Source organism: Gracilinanus agilis, chromosome X (genome assembly GCF_016433145.1).
Source record: "Gracilinanus agilis isolate LMUSP501 chromosome X, AgileGrace, whole genome shotgun sequence".
NCBI classification, from domain to species: Eukaryota; Metazoa; Chordata; class Mammalia; order Didelphimorphia; family Didelphidae; genus Gracilinanus; species Gracilinanus agilis.
The window spans coordinates 4961735-4981638 of NC_058136.1; the positions used below are offsets into that span (position 1 = coordinate 4961735).

General features: G+C 48.2%; 1 protein-coding gene across 1 annotated transcript; it reads left to right on the forward strand.

The window, feature by feature from the left end:
• The first annotated feature begins 422 nt into the window (after positions 1 to 422).
• Positions 423 to 19173, forward strand: LONRF3 (LON peptidase N-terminal domain and ring finger 3). The gene is made up of 11 exons (XM_044682657.1): positions 423 to 587; positions 2052 to 2174; positions 4722 to 4886; positions 6400 to 10336; positions 10868 to 10958; positions 12757 to 12871; positions 13442 to 13563; positions 14762 to 14923; positions 16201 to 16363; positions 17195 to 17344; positions 18315 to 19173. The coding sequence occupies exons 1-11, from the start codon at positions 423 to 425 to the stop codon at positions 18921 to 18923; spliced, it is 5802 nt and encodes a 1933-aa protein (XP_044538592.1). The 3' UTR covers positions 18924 to 19173.
• The last annotated feature ends 731 nt before the right edge of the window (positions 19174 to 19904 follow it).

Consider the following 19904-nt stretch of genomic DNA (forward strand, 5'->3'; position numbering starts at 1 on the left):
CACCTGATCCCTGGTTCGGAACCCCCCAACTTTGGGGAATCTGGACAGCTAAATGCAATAGAGTAGCAAGATTTATTACTTAGCTAGCTTACTTTACAGATAGTAAAACTCAAAAGCTAAATGAGTTAAGGTGAATGGATGAAGGTCATTGGTCAAGGCTGAAAATAGGGTTACCAATGATTTTTTTGAAATCATAAAAAAGAAACAAAGAAAGAGAAAATAGAGAGAAAAAAGAAAATGACAAAGCATTTATTTGTAAGTGATGTCAGGAAATGATCAGCTTCAGGGATCAAATCCTAGGCAACCAGGTCAAGTCTGGACCAGTTGGTAACTGGTTCTGGGAGTGGGACTCCAGTCAGAGAGCCAGCCCTAAGTGGCTCTCCTTTCTAAAGCCCCAGAGAGAGGCCTGGGGTTCTGTGCTGATGATAATTGATGAGACTATATGCTGCTGTGTGTTTCAATCAACAGCTCCAAATGACTTCTTGCTCTATAGCAACCGATCTCAGATACATTCTATCTTGAAACATCCAGAAGCTGCATTGCATGATGCCGACATGGCCTGCAGACTCCAGCCACATTGGCTGAAGGTGCGTGTTCTCGTTGGTTGATGGCTTTGTTCCAGGTAGAAACAAGTAGGGAAGGCCCTTTCTTCACCCCTGCCCCCCCAACAGTGCCTTCTATCGGCTCCTACAGGGTGTGTGTGTGTGTGTGTGTGTGTGTGTGTGTGTGTGTGTGTGTGTGTGGTGGGGGGGGGTACTAAGGAAATGTTTGATGGGTAGTCAAAAGGGGAGACAGGGCACTGGGGTAAATATTCCCTATTCTCAAGGAACCTATATCCTGCCAGTTATCCCCTGCCCTCCAGCAATTCAAAGATCTTCACTGTAGGTAGTACACTACCTCAGGCTCTACTCCTGGCTTTCCTCTCCAGTAGACTTCCTTCTCTGATAAAGTATCAGTGGAGGATGATGACTTCACTGGTCTCCCCCCTAGTTAGCCTATTCACATTTTAAATAAGGACTTTAATTTAATCTAAACAATCAGTAATGATGAATTTTCAGACACCATGGCAGAACCAGTTGGAGAGGTCTTTTGGGAAGGGTAAAAGGGGGCTCCTGGTGTCCCTAGCAGGGAAAACAAATGATTTTGGAGTGAATCTTTGAAAATGGAAAATTTTCTAGAAATCAGAATCTCACACACACACACACACACACACACACACACACGAACATTTGAAATGTAAATCTGCTAGAAGGTGCTAAGATCAGCTTAGCCCCCACTCTATTTATTTAGAGCCTGGAGCCTCTGCTTCTCAGTAACCTTCAGTACTCTGATATAAACACAATATGTGCCTAGGACACATACTAGCTGTGTTACTCCCCCATCTCCAACTTTAGTTCTCAAGTGCCTATGAAAACCTGAAGATAAGCAGCAGAAAAGTATTGACTTTCACTGTTAGAAGGAGTTGCATAGGTCTAGTTCCTCTTATTCACCACCACCAACCCCTTTATCTAAGTATCTATGTAATCTGTCAATTAAAATATTTGAACTAATTTTCTATGTGACAGATGCAGCAGATGACTACTAACTTGGAATGATTTACAAGGCATCGAAAGGCCTATCTACCTCTAAATCTCTTTCCCACTGGCCTGCCATCATGCCCCAAATTGCCTTAGCACAATGTCTCTAAAAGGCCTTGTTAAAATTTACAGTGTTATCTGGGACAGGCAACATTTATTAACAGAACATGGTCTGGGGGATCATGGAATATATGACAAGTCACTGCCTGTTTAAACTTAACCAGTTACCTTTCCCTCTTTTGGCCTTAGTTTCCCCATCTGTAAAATGAGGTTGTCAGACTAAATGTCATAACCTTCAGGGCCCATTTTATAACTCTTTTAACAATGGAGGCCACTTCTGTTCCTGTGTGTGATAACGTCCAAGGCTTTTAAATAACATCCAAGGTTTTCAAATCTGAACTCTTGTTAAAGGCAGGTTTTTGCTCAAGCGGGGCTTGAGAATGGGTTTGAATAAGGGGACCTGTCTCTCTGTAGGGTCACTTACGCAAAGGCCAAGCCTTAGCCCTCTTGGGAAACACAGCAGAAGCCCTCAGGGAGTTCCTGTTCTGTGTGGCATTGGATGAGGATAACAGGATGGTCAGAACTGAAGCTGCAAAGGTAAGTCAGAGTCAGTATTCTTGAATAACTCGGTGGTCTGGATTAACATGAGAAGTGAGGAGAAAAAGAGGTGAGATACAGAGAGAACAAAGAGATAATGAGAGACGGAGCCAGAGGGAGTCAGACAGATCTCTTTGAGCTAAATTGACTTACCTTCCTTCCCAAAGCTTCTGTGGTGGGGGCTCGATCAGAGAAGGCAGGGACAACCACCCACTATCCATTATTGCCCCTTATCTCCTTATGGAAGCCCTTCCAGTCAGCATTTCTAGGACATCAGATGCCATGATCTAGTGCACATTTGGAGGAGCCCCTGGGGGAAGGGGGAGCTTGGTGATTTTAGCCTTAAAAGTTGTTTTAAACCAGTGGAATTGTGCGTCGGCTACAGGAGGGTGGTAGGGAGGGGGGTTTGGGGGAGAGGGAAAGAACATGAAAAATGTAACTATGGGAAAATATTAAAAATAAAATAAAAATAAAAATAAGTTGTTTTAAAAATGAGTGGCTCTTGAAGCCACTGGCTTCCCAAGGTAAGAAAACCAATTATCAGGGCTGCCTCACCCCAAGACAAGCTCATGAGGCAGGTAAGAGGGAGTCTGGGGAAGGTTTGGGGTCAGTCAGCAAGCCAGCCGATGAGAGGCTTATTGTTAGATTACCAGACCACAGTAAAGTCAACAAGCATTGACTATGTGCTAGGCCATAGTCATTGGTGGGAACACACCCCCTCCTCCCAAGGCTAGCCCTTCTCTCCAATTGGGGAATGGTTTTTAGCTTCTCCCTCTTTTTTCCCCGGAGTCTTCCATCCAAGCCCCCTGTTTCTCCATGTTTAGGATTGTGCCCTCTGCTTTTTCTTCCCCAGCTACTAGCATAACACCCTGAGCTTCGGGTTCTGTCCCTTCAATGGCCTCTAAGGCGGGCAAGTAATGGAAAGAAGGCTGGGTGAGGCTGCCAATATGGTTGTTAGATTTAGAAAACGTATGTACAAAAGGCTCAAATAAATGAAGGAAAAGGAGTTAGAATGTAGATGTTTTTATGGCGGGCTGCAATTTCCTTCCACAGAATGGATAATGGAAAGAATGCTGGATTTAGAGGATGAATACCTGAGTTTGAAACTGAGCTCTCCTAGACCTTGGACAGGTCCCTTCTCCTCCCAGAGGTTCATTTTCCTCCTCTGTACAGAGAGGAGATTGGATTAGAAGACCTCTGAGGTCTCGTGTAGAGAATACTCAGAACAGTGCGATCATCATGGTTGTGAGTTTTGGATTTTTTGAGGAGAAGGTTGCCTCCTCTCTTGACCCATATGGGTCTCTTTTTCCAAAAGCTGAGCCCAGAGTGGAATTGATTTTGATTTAGCATTTGTGAAGTTGTCTTTCCTACTGGGAGATGAACCAGACCTTGGATTAGACTTCGCATTTCTTGATCCATTGAGTAGGACTGAAGAAGGGTCATGGATTGTACCATTGACCACTCTTTTTCCTCCCTTTATCTCCACTCTTCCTTTTTTCTCTTTAGAAAGGTAGCTAATTGTGCATTCTAAAGGGGTTGCTTTGGAAAGTCATGGCCTTTTCTCCCATATCTCACTTTGGGAATTGGGTGATCCAATTGGGCCATTCGGGAACAAAGTCCCCAGGCCTCTGTCATTCTCTTCATTGTTGGGCTTTGGCTATTGGCTGACCACCAAGTAGGTTTCCACCAATTCTGGGCCTTGGGAGTCCAGTCTACTTCTTGGACTGAAGAGAGATGAAATTGAACATAATTGGAAAAGCAGGAGAGAACATGGACTCCTACTCTAACAGCCCACAGTCTGGCTAGGGGATTTGAAAGTCAAATGTAACACAGTTTTGAAGGTAGGAGAGGAAGCTCAGGGCCACTGGCAAGAGGAGAGGAGAGGGGGCAGCTGGGTGGCTCAGTGGATTGAAAGACATACCTAGAGACAGGAGGTCTTAGGTTCAAACGTGGCCTCAGATGTTTCCTAGCTCTGTGGCCCTGAGCAAGTCTCTTAACCCCCATTGCCTAGCCCTTACCATTCTGCCTTGGAGCCAATACATAGTATTAATTCTAAGATGGAAGATAAGGTTTTTAAAAAAGAAGAGAGGGGAGGAGTATCTGATGATTGATTGTAGGAGGGAGGGAGATCGAACAGATTAAATAAAAAAGTTCTGGGTTCCTTAGCAAAAGTGAACAAAGAACCTTCTGCCTATGCTTTTAGGATACCCAATAAGAATAGCTCAGAGTCTCTGTTAGGACTTCCTCTGGCTTCTGTCTGCTCCTTCACTGCTTCCTTCCTTACCAAATAACTGGTTTGGGTCTGAGACTTAGCTATTTGCAGGCCTGCTATGGAAGAGTGACTATTGGGAATTGGGTAGGCAGCTTTGTTGCCAACACCAGAGTTTAGTTAGGTCTTTGTTGGCCAATGTGTTGGGGCAGTCCTCAACTATCTGAGTCACTTTCTCCTTCTTCTCTCTTGTCTTCTTACTTAAGAGAATAGCTCCTCTTACTTTCAGAGCCTCGAAGGATCTAACTGGTTAGTGAATTGTTATGCTTTCTGTTCAGCTCCTGTTCAGCTTGTTCTCACCTATCCCTGGGAATACCCAGGAGCGCTTAGCAAGCAGCCTTCAATTGGAGCCCAGCGGCTCTAAAGCAAGGGGTGGTGCTGTGCCTTCCCAGCCCTGTGGAATTTCCAACAGAGATGAACCTCAGCTTCCAGGATTGGTTGAGGTAAGGTGGGCACACCATCTACTAGCTACTTCTTTGGGCTCTGCTGTGTACTGAGCTAGACCTTGTCAAGGGAAGTGGGGAGTGGGAATCAGGGGAAAGGAGTGCAGCTTCTTTTTCCCAAGGCCAAGTCTTTCATGGAGCTTTCGATGTAAAAGATCTAAGGAGGGGGGAGCCAGACTGTAAAATTTAGAATAGCTTTCCCCGTACTCAATGCAGGAAGGAGCAGGGAATGTGGCCTCTGCTGGAGTAGTGATGACTTGGGTTACTCATCTTCTGCTGAAGCTTCTCCCATGTATCAGGCTAAGAAACAACTTGTCCCAAACTGTGCCTGGTATGTAGTAGTCACTCTATCAGTAAAAGGAAAGAGGATGCCCACATAAGAGGACGGATGGGTGCTTGTACCTGGACACACACCTGCTGGGCCTCAGCAGGCCAGTTTTGGGGACTTTAATGGTGATGTTTCCCTGGTGGAGATAGATGTAGAGGTAGTAGCACTGCACAGACTCAAGACTTGGCATCAGGGTGGGGCATGAGTTTTCCTGGCAGCCCATTCAGATAGCTTTTGAGAATATGGCATTGTGAGCCAGTGGGAAGGCCTGGAATTAAGTGCCTTTAAAGCATGATCTATCTGCCTAGCAAACCAGGAAGAATGGGCTCCTCATTCTAAGAAGTTAAAACTAAATGTCCTTGTGTTCTGAAATTTGAACACCATAGACTGTGGGAGGGGGAGAAAACTTCTTTTCCATCCCACCTCAGATTTTTCTCCAGCTTCCCCCATATCTCACTTGCTATCAACTTGTTCCTCTAAAAGAGGAGCCTGGAAAACTTTTGCCCTATGGACTGTGGATTAAGATTAGGGAGAGATTTTCCTTGGCTCAATCTCCCCAAATTGGCACCAGATTGATTCTCTGGGTAGAGAAAAGTTCTTCCTGCTTTGAATAATCCCTCTGTGCTTCTGGGAAATTGGTTATCTAACCAGCTGACCTATTGGCCCAGTAACCTGCTTATTAGGAATGCCATTCACAGGCTGCCCAGTGAGTGCCTGGCTTGTCACAGTGTGGGACTGTGAACCTTGAGCTGATTGGGTTAAAAGTATTCAGTTTTCAATCATTCAGACCAGAAATTTTTATGAAAAAGAGAAATGGATTTTCCACTTTAAATCATTTTGGACTCTTTTAGGAACTCTTAAAACTAATTTTCCTCCATTTTAGCCTAACAGATTATTTCACCCAGGAGTAGCATCAGTTTGCATTGTGACCCTTCCAAAAGGCTTGCCTTGTTTGATTAACTGACATTTACACAGTGTTTTACATACACACATTTATTATATTTGAATCCCATGAAGTAGGTTCTATAGGGATTCTCTCTATTTTACAAGTGAGGAAACTGAGGTCCAGAGAGTCTCAGTGACTTTCCCCATCTCCCTTCCCCCAGGCCCAACCATTGCTGGGAATCAGAGGAAGACTAAGATTTCAAGTAGTCACTCATTTTACCTTCTCTCTCTGTCTCACAGGAGATAGAGAAAGTCCCTCCTGTTCAGGAGGAACCAAACCTCCCTAGCTGCAGTGGCGTGAGGAGACCAGCCACAGGGGTGGTACACGGCAACGAATGTATGAGGGAGAGAAGAGAAGGGAAGGCCAAGGAGGTAGAAAAACGGGCTCCAGTTCTCAGGTCCAGGGAGAAGAGACAGGCCTCAATGGTCCAGGTCCAGGAGGAGGAGAAACAGACTCTGGAAGCCCAACCCAAGGAGAAGAGAAAGGCTACAATGGTTGAGCCTGAGGATAAGGAGAGACAGGTTCAGGGGACCCATCTTAAGGCCAAAGAGAAGAGACAGAATAAAACAGTTGATCCTGAGGAAGAGGAGATGCAGGTTCTGGTGACCCATCCTGAGGAGAGACAGACTCTGGTGGTTCAGCCTGAAGAGGTAAAAGAGGAGATACAAGCAATGATGGTCCAGCCTGAGGAGGAGGATATACAAGCTGTGGTGGTGCAGCCAGAGGAAGAGGAGGAGGAGATACAAGCTGTAGTGGTCCAGCCAGAGGAAGAGGAGATACAGGCTGTGGTGGTCCAGCCAGAGGAAGAGGAGGAGGAGATACAGGCTGTAGTGATCCAGCCAGAGGAGGAGATACAGGCTGTGATGGTCCAGCCAGATGAGGAGGAGATACGGGCTGTGGTAGTCCAGCCAGATGAGGAGATACAGGCTTTGATGGTCCAGCCCGAGGAGGAGATACGGGCTGTGGTGGTCCAGCCAGAGGAGGAGGAGATACGGGCTGTGGTGGTCCAGCCAGAGGAGGGGGAGATACAAGCTGTGGTGGTCCAGCCAGAGGAGGGGGAGATACAAGCTGTGGTAGTCCAACCTGAGGAGGAGATACGGGCTGTGTTGGTCCAACCAGAAGAGGACATGCAGGCTATGCTGGTCCAGCCAGAGGATGAGATACAGGCCATGATGGTCCACCCTGAGGAGGCAATACAGGCTATGATGATCCAGCCTGAGGAGGAGATACAGGCTATGATGGTCCAGCCTGAGGAGGAGATACAGGCTGTGGTGGTCCAGCCTGAGGAAGAAATGCAGGCTATGATGGTCCAGGTCAAAGAAGAAGACATACAGGTTCCTGTGTTCCAGCCCAAAGTGGAGGAAGAAGAGATTCAGGCTGTAGTGGTTCAGCCTAAGGAAGAGGAGATAGAAATTCCTGTATTCCAGCCCAAGGAAGAAGAGATAGACCTTCCAGATTTTCACATTAAAGAGGAGCCAATAGACATTCCAGATTTCCAGCTCAAAGAGGAGCCGATAGACATTCCTGAATTCCACTTCAAGCAGGAGGAGATAGACTTTCCTGAGTTCCAGTTCAAACAGGAAGAAGAGGAGGGGGAGATAGATTTTCCTGAGTTTCAGCTCAAGGAAGAAGAGGAAGAGATAGATTTTCCTGAGTTCCGGCTCAAGGAGGAGGAGGAGGATTTAGATTTTCCTGAGTTCCAGCTCAAGGAAGAGGCAGAGGATTTAGATTTTCCTGAGTTCCAACTCAAGGAAGAGGCAGAAGATTTAGATTTTCCTGAGTTCCGTCCCAAAGAGGAGGAAGAGGATTTAGACTTTCCTGACTTTCAGCCTAAAGAGGAGCCGCTAGACATTCCAGAGTTCCACATTAAAGAGGAGCCAATTGACATTCCAGAGTTCCACATTAAAGAGGAAGTAGAGGATGAGGAGATACCGGTTTTGATGTCCCGACCAGAAGAGGAGACACTGGCTCTGATGGCCCAGTCTATGGAGCAAAATAGACAGGCTTTCATGTACCACACTGAAGAGAGACAGGCTTTCTTGTACCACCCTGAAGAGAGGCAGGCTTTCTTGTACCATCCTGAAGAGAGGCAGGTTTTCATGTACCATCCTGAAGACAGACAGGCTTTCATGTACCATCCTGAAGAGAGACAGGCTTTCCTGTACCACCCTGATGAGAGGCAGATTTCCATGTACCAACTTGAAGAGAGACAGCTTTCCATGTACCAGTATGAAGAAACACAGGCTTCAACATCACAGCTTGAAGAGATACAGGCCTCCATGTCCCAGCTTGGAGAAACACATGCCTCAACATCCCAGGCTGAAATGGTACAGGCCTCCATGTCCCAGTTTGAAGAAATACAGGCTTCAGCATCCCATTTCCAAGAAGGACAGGTCTCCATGTCCCAGTTCGAAGAAATACAGGCCTCAGCATCCCATTTCCAAGAAGGACAAGTCTCCATGTCCCAGTTCGAAGAAATACAGGCCTCAACATCCCATCTCCAAGGACATGCCTCCATGTCCCTGTTTGAAGAAACACAGCCCCAAGAGGGACAGGCCTCAGTGTTCCAGCTTGAAGAGGTGCAGGCCTCAGTGTCCCAATCTGAAGAGGGACAGGCCTCCATGTCCCAGCTCGAAGAAACACAGGCCTCAACATTCCAGTTTGAAGAAATACAGGCTTCAACATCCCAACCTCAAAAGGGACAGGCTTCAGCATCCCAGCCTAAAGAGGGGCAGGCCTCAGTGTCCCAGCCTGAAGAAAGACAGGCTTTTGTATTCCAGCCCAATGAAGCTTTTATGTTCCAGACTGATGAGGAACAAGATTTTATGTTCCAGCCCAATGAAGAGCAAGCTTTTGTGTTCCAGCCTGATGAGGGACAAACTTCTGTGTTCCAGCCAGATGAGGTACAAGCTTCTGTGTTCCAGCCTGATGAGGAACAAGAGTCCGAGTTCCAGCCAGATGAAGGACAAGCTTCTGAGTTCCAGCCAGATGAAGGACAAGCTTCTGAGTTCCCACCAGATGAGGGACAAGCTTCCTTGTTCCAGCCCATTGAGGGACAAGCTTCCTTGTTCCAGCCCATTGAGGGACAAGCTTCAGAGTTCCAGCCCATTGAGGGACAAGCTTCCTTGTTCCAGCCCATTGAAGGACAAGCTTCCTTGTTCCAGCCCAATGAGGGACAAGCTTCCTTGTTCCAGCCCAATGAGGGACAAGCTTCCTTGTTCCAGCCCATTGAGGGACAAGCTTCTGAGTTCCAGCCCATTGAGGGACAAGCATCCGAGTTCCAGCCTGATGAGGGACAAGCTTCTGAATTCCAGCCCGATGAGGGACAAGCTTCTGAGTCCCAGGCCTATGAGGAACAAGCTTCCGAGTTCCAGCCCAATGAGGGACAAACTTCTGAGTTCCAGCCCGATGAGGGACAAGCTTCTGAGTTCCAGCCAGGGAAGAGACAGGCTTCAGTGTCCCAGACCAGAAAGAGACAGGCTTCAGTGTCCCAGACCAGAAGGAGACAGGCTTCAGTGTCCCAGACCAGAAAGAGACAGGCTTCAATGTCTCATCTTGGAAAAAGACAGGCTTCTCTATCCCAACCTGGGAAGAGACAGGCTTCTACTTCCCAGTTCAGAAAGAGACAGGCTCCTACTTCCCAGTATGGGAAGAGACATGCTTCTGTTTCCTTGTTAGAAAAGAGACAGGCTTCTACATCCCAGGTCAAGAAGAAGAGACAAGCTCGAGTAGCCCAGCCTAAAGAGGAGAGGAAACAGGCACGAGTGGCCCAGCCCAAGAAGAGAAAGGCTCCAGCAGCCCAGCCTAAGGATAAGAAGAGACAGGCTCCAATGATCCAGCCCAAGAAAAAGAGACAAGCTCCAGTTACCCAGCCCAAGAAAAGGAAACCATCTCCAGTGACCCAGCCCAAGAAGAGACTAGGACGGGTGGTCCAAGCCAAGAAGAAAACAGGTCGAGTGGTCCAAGCCAAAAAGAGACAGTCTCTGGAAACCCAGGCCAAGAAGAGGCAGACTCAAGTGGCCCCAGCCAAGAAGAGACAGACTCGAGGAGCCCTGGCCAAGGAGGAGGAGGAAGAAGAGGAGAACAAACAACCCAAGACACGTCAAATGCCAAAACGAAAACGCTGTGCACCACAATCCTCAGACTCTGAAATACCACGCAAGATTCCTAAGAAAGGTAAATAGCCCTACCTAAGGAGATTCCAGGGGTCCCCAGAGTCATTAAGTTTGAAAATAGAATGAAGGATAGGATTCTTGAGTAAATTTTCATTTTATAACTGAGGCCCAGCCAGGGGAAATGACTTGTGTAAGATCATTCATTGGATCCTAGATTTAGATCTGAGGGGATCCATCTAGGCCACTCCTTCTTTTTACAAAGGAAATGGCCCAGAAAGGTGAAAACATTTCCTGAAGGCCATATAGTACTTTAGTGGCAAGAGCCCAGGGCCCTTTTTCCCTAAATTAGGCTTTTCTTGTCATGCCCCAAACTTGGCATAAGATATATATATATACAAATTTACCCCTTCTGGGTCACATTCCCCATTAGTCTGTAGAGGCATGGAGATTCTACCTATGCCAAGGAAGGACCTTCCCAGAGGCTGAGGGTGGAAATACGGGGCAAGAAATCTGATGTTTAAAAACAAACCAGGCCTTCTTGGGTCAGGGTCAGAAGCTCACTCCAGATCTGATTATACATTTCACATTTCAGATACACATGAGACTCGGGAAACAGATCGTTCCCACAATGTTCCCTTTGAATCTTTTGACCCAACTGACCTGGATTGCCCTCTCTGCATGAGGTAAGTATGCAACACCATCAATCTTGTGCTCTTCCATGGACCACTTTGCTGATGCCTTACTTGCTGTGGCAGCTATCTGGAGGCTCCACCAGGCATAAGACTAGAAAGTAAACCATTGATCAACATGCCTTCTGGGTCCAGCTAGCATGTCTTTTCTTTCCTTCCAACCCAAGTTTCATTTTGTCAAGTTTAATTGTTGCTAGGTTTTCAACACATATGGTAATCACATGAGGGTAATCGGGCAAGAGAGTGGAAGGAATAATCCTCCTCCTTATTCCCCAAACCAAAACTGAGCTCCCATCCTCCACTGGGCTGGCCTCAGAGATGTTCTAGACTTAGTCCTGGGCTTTATGAGCTGGGCAAAGTCTTCATTCTGAACATGCCCGAGCAGTTCAACTGCAAAAAGAATAGCATAGTGGGATAGAGAGGATGTTTCCATATAAGTGAGCAATTAGAGGATGGGAGGGGGGTATTCCAAGCTAGAAAAGATTCCTCTTCCACAAATATGTTAGCTGTTGGCCCCATTGGCCAGGATGATGTCCATGCTGGGGAGGCTGAGCAGTTAGGGCTGCAGGTACAGCTACTTGCCACTGGAGGGTACTCTGCAGCCAGTTGCCTCTACAGGTCCCTTTGTGGTTTTTTGTGTGGTTTTTTTGGAGATAAAAAGTAGGGTTGAGTTGTCCAACCCTGGCCAGTGTTTCCGGTCCTTGCTCTAGTTTGGACAATCAGGGCTGCCCTCTGTTTCTCATCAGTATTCAACTGGCATTGAATCCAGTGGTCCCTTCTTTAAGACTTCTCTTCACAGGAGAGAGAGCCAGGCTTCTGGGATGGCCAGGAAATGGAAGGAACGGTTGAAGAGACCTAATTTAAAGGGCATTCCTTAGAGGGTTCTCTTCAGGGCATAATGAGATGGGAGCATAGAGTGGAAAAGAGATGGGAGAACTAGAGATCCTAGGTGGAAAGCTGGAAGGGGCCTCAGTCTATCTAGTCAAACATCATTTTACAGAAAAAGGAAACTGAAGACCAAGGAGGGCAGAGGAGTTGTCAAAAACTAGTGCGTGGAAGAACCTGGATTCTAACTTGTATGTTCTCTCCATATCAGCTGGATTAGGGCACAGTAGAGTGTGGAGCATGAGCAGTGATGGTCTAAGCCAGTGATAGGCAAACTATAGCCGGTGGGCCAGATGCAGCCTCCTGAAATGTTTTATCTGGCCGCGCAACATTATTCCTAATCTGATGAACACAATGAGTAGGATACAATACAATGAAACTTCGAAAGAGTTGCCTTAGAAACAGACTGACAGATGAGCATTTCCTTTCCTTTGCCCCCCCCCCCTTAAAAAGTTTGGCCATCACTGGTCTAGGCAGTCTGGATCCTGAGTGAAAGAGAAGGGTCTTTAGCTAGTCAGAGAGCAATTGGTTTGATCACCATTTCTGGCAGCAATGGCAACTGAGCCTCAGGAGCCTCCCCACTCAGAGTTGAGGTGATGGTCATTCCTTAATTGAGAGAAGGCAGGACTAGCAGGACAGATGTGAGGAATGTTGAAGTCAGACATAGTTGCACACATGGTTCCTGATCCTGATCCAGCTCCACTGTTGACTATCTTATCTCGTGTTGGGTAGATTGGGAGGGCCCTTGCCCAGATATGCTGGAAACACTATTGAATTCTTTCATTGCCAATCCAGTTTAGAGTCAATGCCTCTCCAGTCTGTGACACCTCGTCCTTTGCCCAGAGCACCCCAGAAAGCTTAAAATTGGGTGAAATTCTCAGCTTGGGTTTTTATTACTTGATTTCAGACTGTTCTATGAGCCTGTCACCACCCCCTGTGGACACACCTTCTGCATGAAGTGTCTTGAAAGAAGCCTGGATCATAACCCCAAGTGTCCCCTGTGCAAAGAAGGCCTTGCAGAGGTAAGACAGCATATTTGATTTGAGAAACTCATATGAAACATTGAGTGGGCAAGGCAGCTGGCCTGGTAGAGAGAGAGAGTGTGAGCAGGCCCCCAGCCCCTTTTCATGGGAGCCAATGCTCTGAGCCTAGGACTAGTCTGAAATAGGAGACCCGAGACTTCTCAGAGAGGTTATCTCTAGGCCTTTGACAAGCCTCAATTTCCCTATTTTAGGCCTTTTTGAAAAGGAATAATTAGAGCCCAACAGAGTTCTCTGTCACTGGCATGACCCTGGGCTCTCTGCCTCAGTTTCCTCTACCATCAAATGGGAATAAAAACAGAATTAACACCTACCTCCCAGGGTTGTTATCAGGATTAAATGAGAGTTGTACAAAGCATTTTAGTCCCTAGGGGCATTATCTTTCCTCTTCCCTGATGGATACACTGGATAAACTTTCTTAGGAATTAAAAGTTCTAGAAAGCTTAGCCTGTTTGCCAGAAAATCCTTAACCCAGGGATCGGGTGATCGCCGGACCTTCCCGATGACTGGGCAGTCCCCAGCAACAGCTGATTTCTTTCCTTCTCGGTACAGTGTGTGTCTGTGAGGAAATGCAGCAAAAATTTACTGATGGAGGCGATGATAGCCAAGTATCTGCCTGATGACCTCAAGGAGCGCAGAAGGATTTTCGAGGAGGAAATGGCAGAACTCTCCAAGTATGTAACCCCATATATGTCATTGTGTCTCCCAGCATGTGAGGGAACCAAGAGGGAATGGCCTGCAATGTAAGTCAAGTTCATTCAGTTGGGTCTGAGGAAGGTATTCTTAAGGGTTAGGGGTTCAAATGGTGGGAGGTGGAGGGCAGGACCAGTGGATCTCTTGAAATCCCTCTAGAGCCAACCTGATACAAATCTCGACTTAGAGGAACTGGGTTCAAATCTCAGCTTTCTGCTACCTTGGGTGGGTTTCTTCCCCTCCATGGGCTTCTATTTCCTTATGTGTAAAAGGAGCTAGCCAGCTGGCCTTTGAGGTCCCTTCCAGCTCTAGACCCAAGATCCCATTAGCCTTCTGTGCAGAAACTTTCCCAATTTCACTGGGTCCATGCTTGACCTAGTAATATACTGGTGGGGCTGGCACAGAAGGCAAAAGGTTGGATCTGGGACCCAGGTGACTGATACCCCCAACTCAGTCTGTTGGGCAAGACTCTAAGAAGCAGCAGCCTAGTTCCATTCCTAAGGCTTGCTTGTTCCTAATCCCTCTGGGATTCACCATTCAGGAAAGGCTGGGCACCTCATGACTTCTGATTGGACCAAGGGTAAGAGGCTCCCTTTTGGATGAGCTACATTCACATTGGGAGTCATTTTGGAGAGCCCCTTTCCAGACCCACTCTCTCTTCTCCTGCCCCATAGGGGGACTTGCACGTCCCTGATTCTGCTTAGTTGGCATTACCCCTGGAAAGCTGGCTTTCTCTAACTAGTTTGGCAGCACCAAGAGACCTACCTAACTTGGAGATAACCCCCTTTGGAATGACTAAGCATTCAGCATTTCTCTGCATCTTTAAACTAAGCTATTCTTTGCCCCCACCACCACCCCACCAAGTTGGGCTCAGGACTTGGTAGTTTGCCTGCTTTCCCCTCCCATTCTTTGCCCTAGTAGTTCTTGGGTGGCAGAGCCAGCAAGTGGAAGGGATGGGGGAGGTGGTCACAGGTGGGGCCAGAGGTAGTGGTGGCCGGGAAGGCCTCTATTCCTTGGGTGAGCTAGAGGCCTCCATTTCTCCTCCCAGACAAGGAAGGCAGCAAAAGCGAAGGCAGGCCAAGGCATTCCCCCATAACATTATGGTGCTCAAAGATGGCATCTCTCTGATGGGGCCTTTGGGAGAAGCCCTGCTATCAAAATTGTATTTCCCTTCTGCAGCAGCCTGAGTAAGAACGTGCCTATCTTTGTGTGCACCATGGCCTACCCCACTGTGCCATGCCCCCTACACATCTTTGAACCCTGCTACCGCCTTATGATTCGAAGATGCATGGAGACCGGCAGCAAGCACTTTGGCATGTGTATTGGCGACTCCACCAGAGGGTGAGTGTTCAGCTGGGGTGTGGGCACGGGGGCTGAGACCTTTTCAGAGGGGAAAAACTCAGACAATGACGATAGACTGTCAGAGCTGGAAGGGACCTTTGAGCTGGCCTAGCCCAACCCCCATATATGACAGATGGGAAAACAAGCCCAGAGACAGTGGGACATGGGTCACTTAAGCCTTTCCCCCCAGGCAACGCTAGAATATGAGCTGTTCTGGCAGCCTGTGGTAGAACCACCTTGAGCTTGCCTTGGGGGACAGCCCCTAATCCTAGGGGAATATGGCCCATGAATCATTTGCCACTCCTTTCTGCCACATACCACTTTACTAAGGTGGGCAAGAGGAGAGAAGGGACACCAGATGAGGGGAACAGAAGCAGGGATGAGCATGGTGGTGGGAAACGAGAAGAAGAGACTGGTCTTTCTAGAAGAGAATGTGCTTGAGACAGTGGTAGCCAGATAACACAGAGTGGCTGAGCCAAGAATAGAACTGGGGACTTGTGGCTCCATATTCAACCCTCTTCCTTTCCATTCCAACAGTTACTTCTTATTTGTCCTCTTCTCCCCCTTTTCTCTTTCCCACTTCTCACTTTCCAGCTTCTGCTCTCTATGCCTTAAGGCCCCACAGGCATTGGACTGGTGGTTGGGACCCTCAGGAGGCTCCCAGGTTGAAGGGCAGAGCTACTAATCCCTACCCTCAGGCATCCTGAATTTACCTTCAATCCTCAGAATAGTGGGAGGGAGAGAACTTGGACCTGACATCCTTCTTCTACAAAGGCAGATGTATCCCATCATACTTTGCAAGGACAGCTGTGCTCATTTGCCCAAGTGTGATTGATGATTGCTGTTGCCTCAAGGCAGAGTATCTGTGACCATCCTTGTGCCTCCCTTGCTCTCTCAGCTGCCTAGATTAGATGACTTTGGGGAGCAGGGTTTGTTTTGTGATTCTTCAGTACACATGGTTCCTTAGGCCCACTGGTTAGGCCTGGTAGGTAGAGCCATGGATCCTAGGAAAACCTTCCTTTGCAGCAAAGCCTCTGAGGATGCTCAGCTGAGCCAGTGTCCAGGAGAAGACAAATGACACAAGGAGTAAAACCTCCGGCCCATGCCTAACATGGCCTGTTGGCTTTTCTTGGGGGCAGGGTGTCTCCCAAAGGCTCGAGCTCAGGAATTGGCCAGATTCTAGAGTTGGTTGTTGAGATGGCTGGGTGGCCGGTCAGGGGATACCTAACACCCATGGCTAAGAATGAGTGTTTTGCTTACTCTTACCCGCTATGTAGGTTTGCAGAATATGGTTGCTTGCTGGAGATAAGAAATGTTGAGTTCTTTCCTGACGGCCGCTCCGTCGTGGACAGCATTGGTAAGAGGAGATTTAAGGTGCTCCGGCAGAGCCAGAGGGATGGCTACAACACAGCTGACATCGAATATGTTGAGGATCAGAAGGTGGGTGTGCTTTAGAGGTTGAGAGTCTGGAAGCCAGCAGATTCCAGGAACTGGGAATGAATGCCAACCTGGCTTCATGAGCACTTTTCTGAAGCATCTGTGGCCCTGGGCTTTCCCTTCAGGCTGCTGGTGGTACCTTAAGAGAAGCCAAAAAGCTCAAGCAGAGCAGGCTCATATACGGCAGCCGTTGGCCCCACTCCATCAGCTTAGTAGCAGGGCAACCAGGAGGTATCAGGAAGATGGCTGCAGGGCAACCCTTTCCCTTGAACTGGGGGACAGTTCCTCCCCAAACATACATCTTCCCATACATGCACCACCCCATCTGAAAGCAGGAAAGGTGGCAAGCTCAGTTAGTCAGTCCATTATTGCCTTGGTTTGCAATGGGAAGAAGAGATGACTTTTAGAGCAGCCATTTCTCTTCCTGCATGTAATGGGCACTCTGGAATGAATGACTAATGGTGTTGGAATGCTGGTACCCTCTCACCTGCCTTTCCTGGTGAGCAGAGAGGAGTATGGCAAGGAATGGATGGGGGTGGGGAGGAATTCGAACCCTTTTTAATATCTCAGATGATGCAGATGTTTTGCTGTGAAAACTAGTTTGAACAGCTGCTAGCTTCCCCCCTCCCCCACCATGTAATTGCCTACATCTGGACATGTAAGTCAATGTGCACACAGACAAGCAGGAGTAGGGTGCCCAGATCTCCTCCCAGTGGGCTGAAGAGTCTTGGATAAGGGCATCAAGGAAAGGCCTGTAGTGCCACCAGAAGCCTCCTCCTCCTTTTACTCCTCCTCCTCCTCCTCCTCACATGACTTCTCTTGGGCTCATTCCAGGTTGAAGGAGAAGAGTATCTCCGGTTGCTGAACCTGCACAGTTCCGTGTATGATCAGGCGCTTGCCTGGTTCAATTCTCTCCAGCAGGCGCTCCGTAGCCGCATTCTTGGCCACTTTGGGCCCATGCCGCCTAAAGATCTTGACCCACAGGTAGGGCAGAAGTGGACTGCCCTCTTGGGGTTCTTGGCCTTTGGGACCCAATGAGGGTAGTTGGTATCAATTAGACAAGGTGCCTATAAAATGGAGTCCTGGGGTCACTAAGGCATAGGGTTGTGGTTTTGCTGTTGCTGGGCCATGTAAGCTAGGACCTAAACCGAAGCAGTCCTTTTGGCTCCTGGGGTCTTGTGTCTCCCAAAGTGAAGGTTAAGCTGAGGCAGCAACAGTCTGAGGCAGAGATAGAGGAGTCCTGTCATGGGACTGAGCATTCCTGTTTGGGCTGGGAGACAGGATACTTGGCTAGAAAAGCTGCAGCCAGGGCAGGCAGACAGGGTTGGGGAAAGGAGCAGGCTTGAGATCTGGAGAGAGACCGGAAACTGCCCAGCTTGTCTTCACTTCCTAGTGGAGGCCTAGTGTGGGAGGGAAGGGGACACCCTTCTCTGCTCCTTCTCCCTGTGCTCAGAATTCAGGTTCCCTAATCATTAGAAGAAGCCTCTCCCTAGGGAAAGAGGGAGTGCTCAACTTGTGCTGCTAAGGCTCAGGTTCGTAGGCCCTCCAAGCTGGTGGAAAGGAGACAGTAGTGGTGAAAGCAGATGTCCAAAAAAAGCTCCCAGATACCACCGTGACTCAGTGACAGTCGAGGCAGAAGCTGTTTGGGTAGCAGCAGCCTAGAACTACCAGGCAACTGGGTGTAGCGGCTCACACCAGTCTGGCCCTGGCACAAAGTCTGATTCAGAACAACAGCTAGAATCTGGAAGGAACACTAGTGGCAGTAGTAAGTAGGTGTAGAGGATACTCACTGAGGGATTGCTGGGATAAACCAAGAGAAGAAGGTCCCAGAGCTGCTTAGGAAAAGGAAAGAGGGCTTGGAGCTGATCCTTGTGCTCTGAGATGTAGGAAACCAACTCACAGCATGGGACTTCCTCCTGAAAGTAAGCAGCCCCTCTTTGTGTTTCTACTCTAGGTCAACCCCAATGGCCCTTCTTGGTGCTGGTGGATTCTGGCAGTCCTACCACTTGAAAGCCGAGCTCAGCTCCCCTTCTTGTCCATGCAGTCCCTAAAGAACCGCTTGAATGGAATTCGTCGTGTCCTGATGTATTTGGCCAGCAACCAAAACCCAAATCAGGTCCAGGTCCATGTCCAAGATGAAGATGAAGACCAAGACGAAGATGAAGGGCCAAGTGAGGGCCCAAGCCAGGACCCAACCCTAGGTCCAAATCAGGACCCAACCCCAGGACCAAGCCAGGGCCCAACCCCAGGTCCAAGCCAGGACCCCACCCCAGGTCCAAGCCAGGACCCCACCCCAGGTCCAAATCAGGACCCAACTCCAGGTCCAAGCCAGGACCCCGCCCCAGGTCCAAGCCAGGACCCAGCCCCAGGTCCAAATCAGGACCCAACCCCAGGTCCAAGCCAGGACCCCGCCCCAGGTCCAAATCAGGACCCAACCCCAGGTCCAAGCCAGGACCCAGCCCCAGGTCCAAATCAGGACCTCACCCCAGGTCCAAATCAGGACCCCGCCCCAGGTCCAAATCAGGACCCCACCCCAGGTCCAAGCCAAGGCCCAGACCAGTGAAATCCAAGAGATGAAGAGAAAGGAAGGGGCTCTGCTCTGCTCTGCTTTCCCTTCCCAGGTGGGGGGGTGGGGAATATTCTTGTCACTGTCTTTAATCGCAATATTGTCTTAATTGGTGGTCATTATTAACCTCAGGGGGAGTGTTTAAGCAAGGTGTCCTAAATAACACCTGCTTACGGGTTTATTCTACTTGGAAAACCCTCATTCCTGCCTCCCCCCCCATCTTCTCTCTTCTCTCTTCTCTCTTTCTATCTGCAATTGTTGACATGCTGCATTGCTAAATGAATGGCCTAGGTGTTGTTCTAGAGCACACAGTGATATTGTTTGCCTTCAAAAGTTCAGAAAATAGCATTTACATTTCAGAAAGAATGTTTGGTCTTACTGTGAAACAATTGATGTTGATGAATTTATTTTGTTGACCCATGTTTGGTCTTATTCCAAATGCTTCTGGTCGAATTCAGCTAATGTTCACTACTTCATTCTGTTCGAATAATTTATTTTCGCACAATCGTGTCCTGTGTGTTTTTGTAAACATTGCGGCGAGACTTCCCCTTTGGTTTGGTGAGAGACAGCAGCTCTGTGCTCTTCCCCTGGATTCCCCCTACCAGGGCTTGGATTCCTTAGCTTGTGTTCTGTTCCCCATGGCTTCCAGTTCTCCACTTGATTGGAGTACCCCACCCAGTTGGATCTTCTAGCCCAATGGGCTCAAGATTATTTTTCCCTTCAAGTCCTGTGGGTGGGCTTAACACTCGCTCTTCCCATTCAATTCATATGGACCAGTGTATTTTCTTGGGAAGACACAATGTCTATATACACACAGTTTGGCTTAGGAGGGACAATGGGGCAGGGAAATGGGGTGCTTGTCCTAGACTGGGAGAAAGCTAGGCAGCTCTTCATGGAGGAGCTCCCTAAGCACTGGCTGGGATGCCCTTTTATTGCAGGCTGTTCTGTTATCACAGAAAGGGAGCATAGACAAGACAA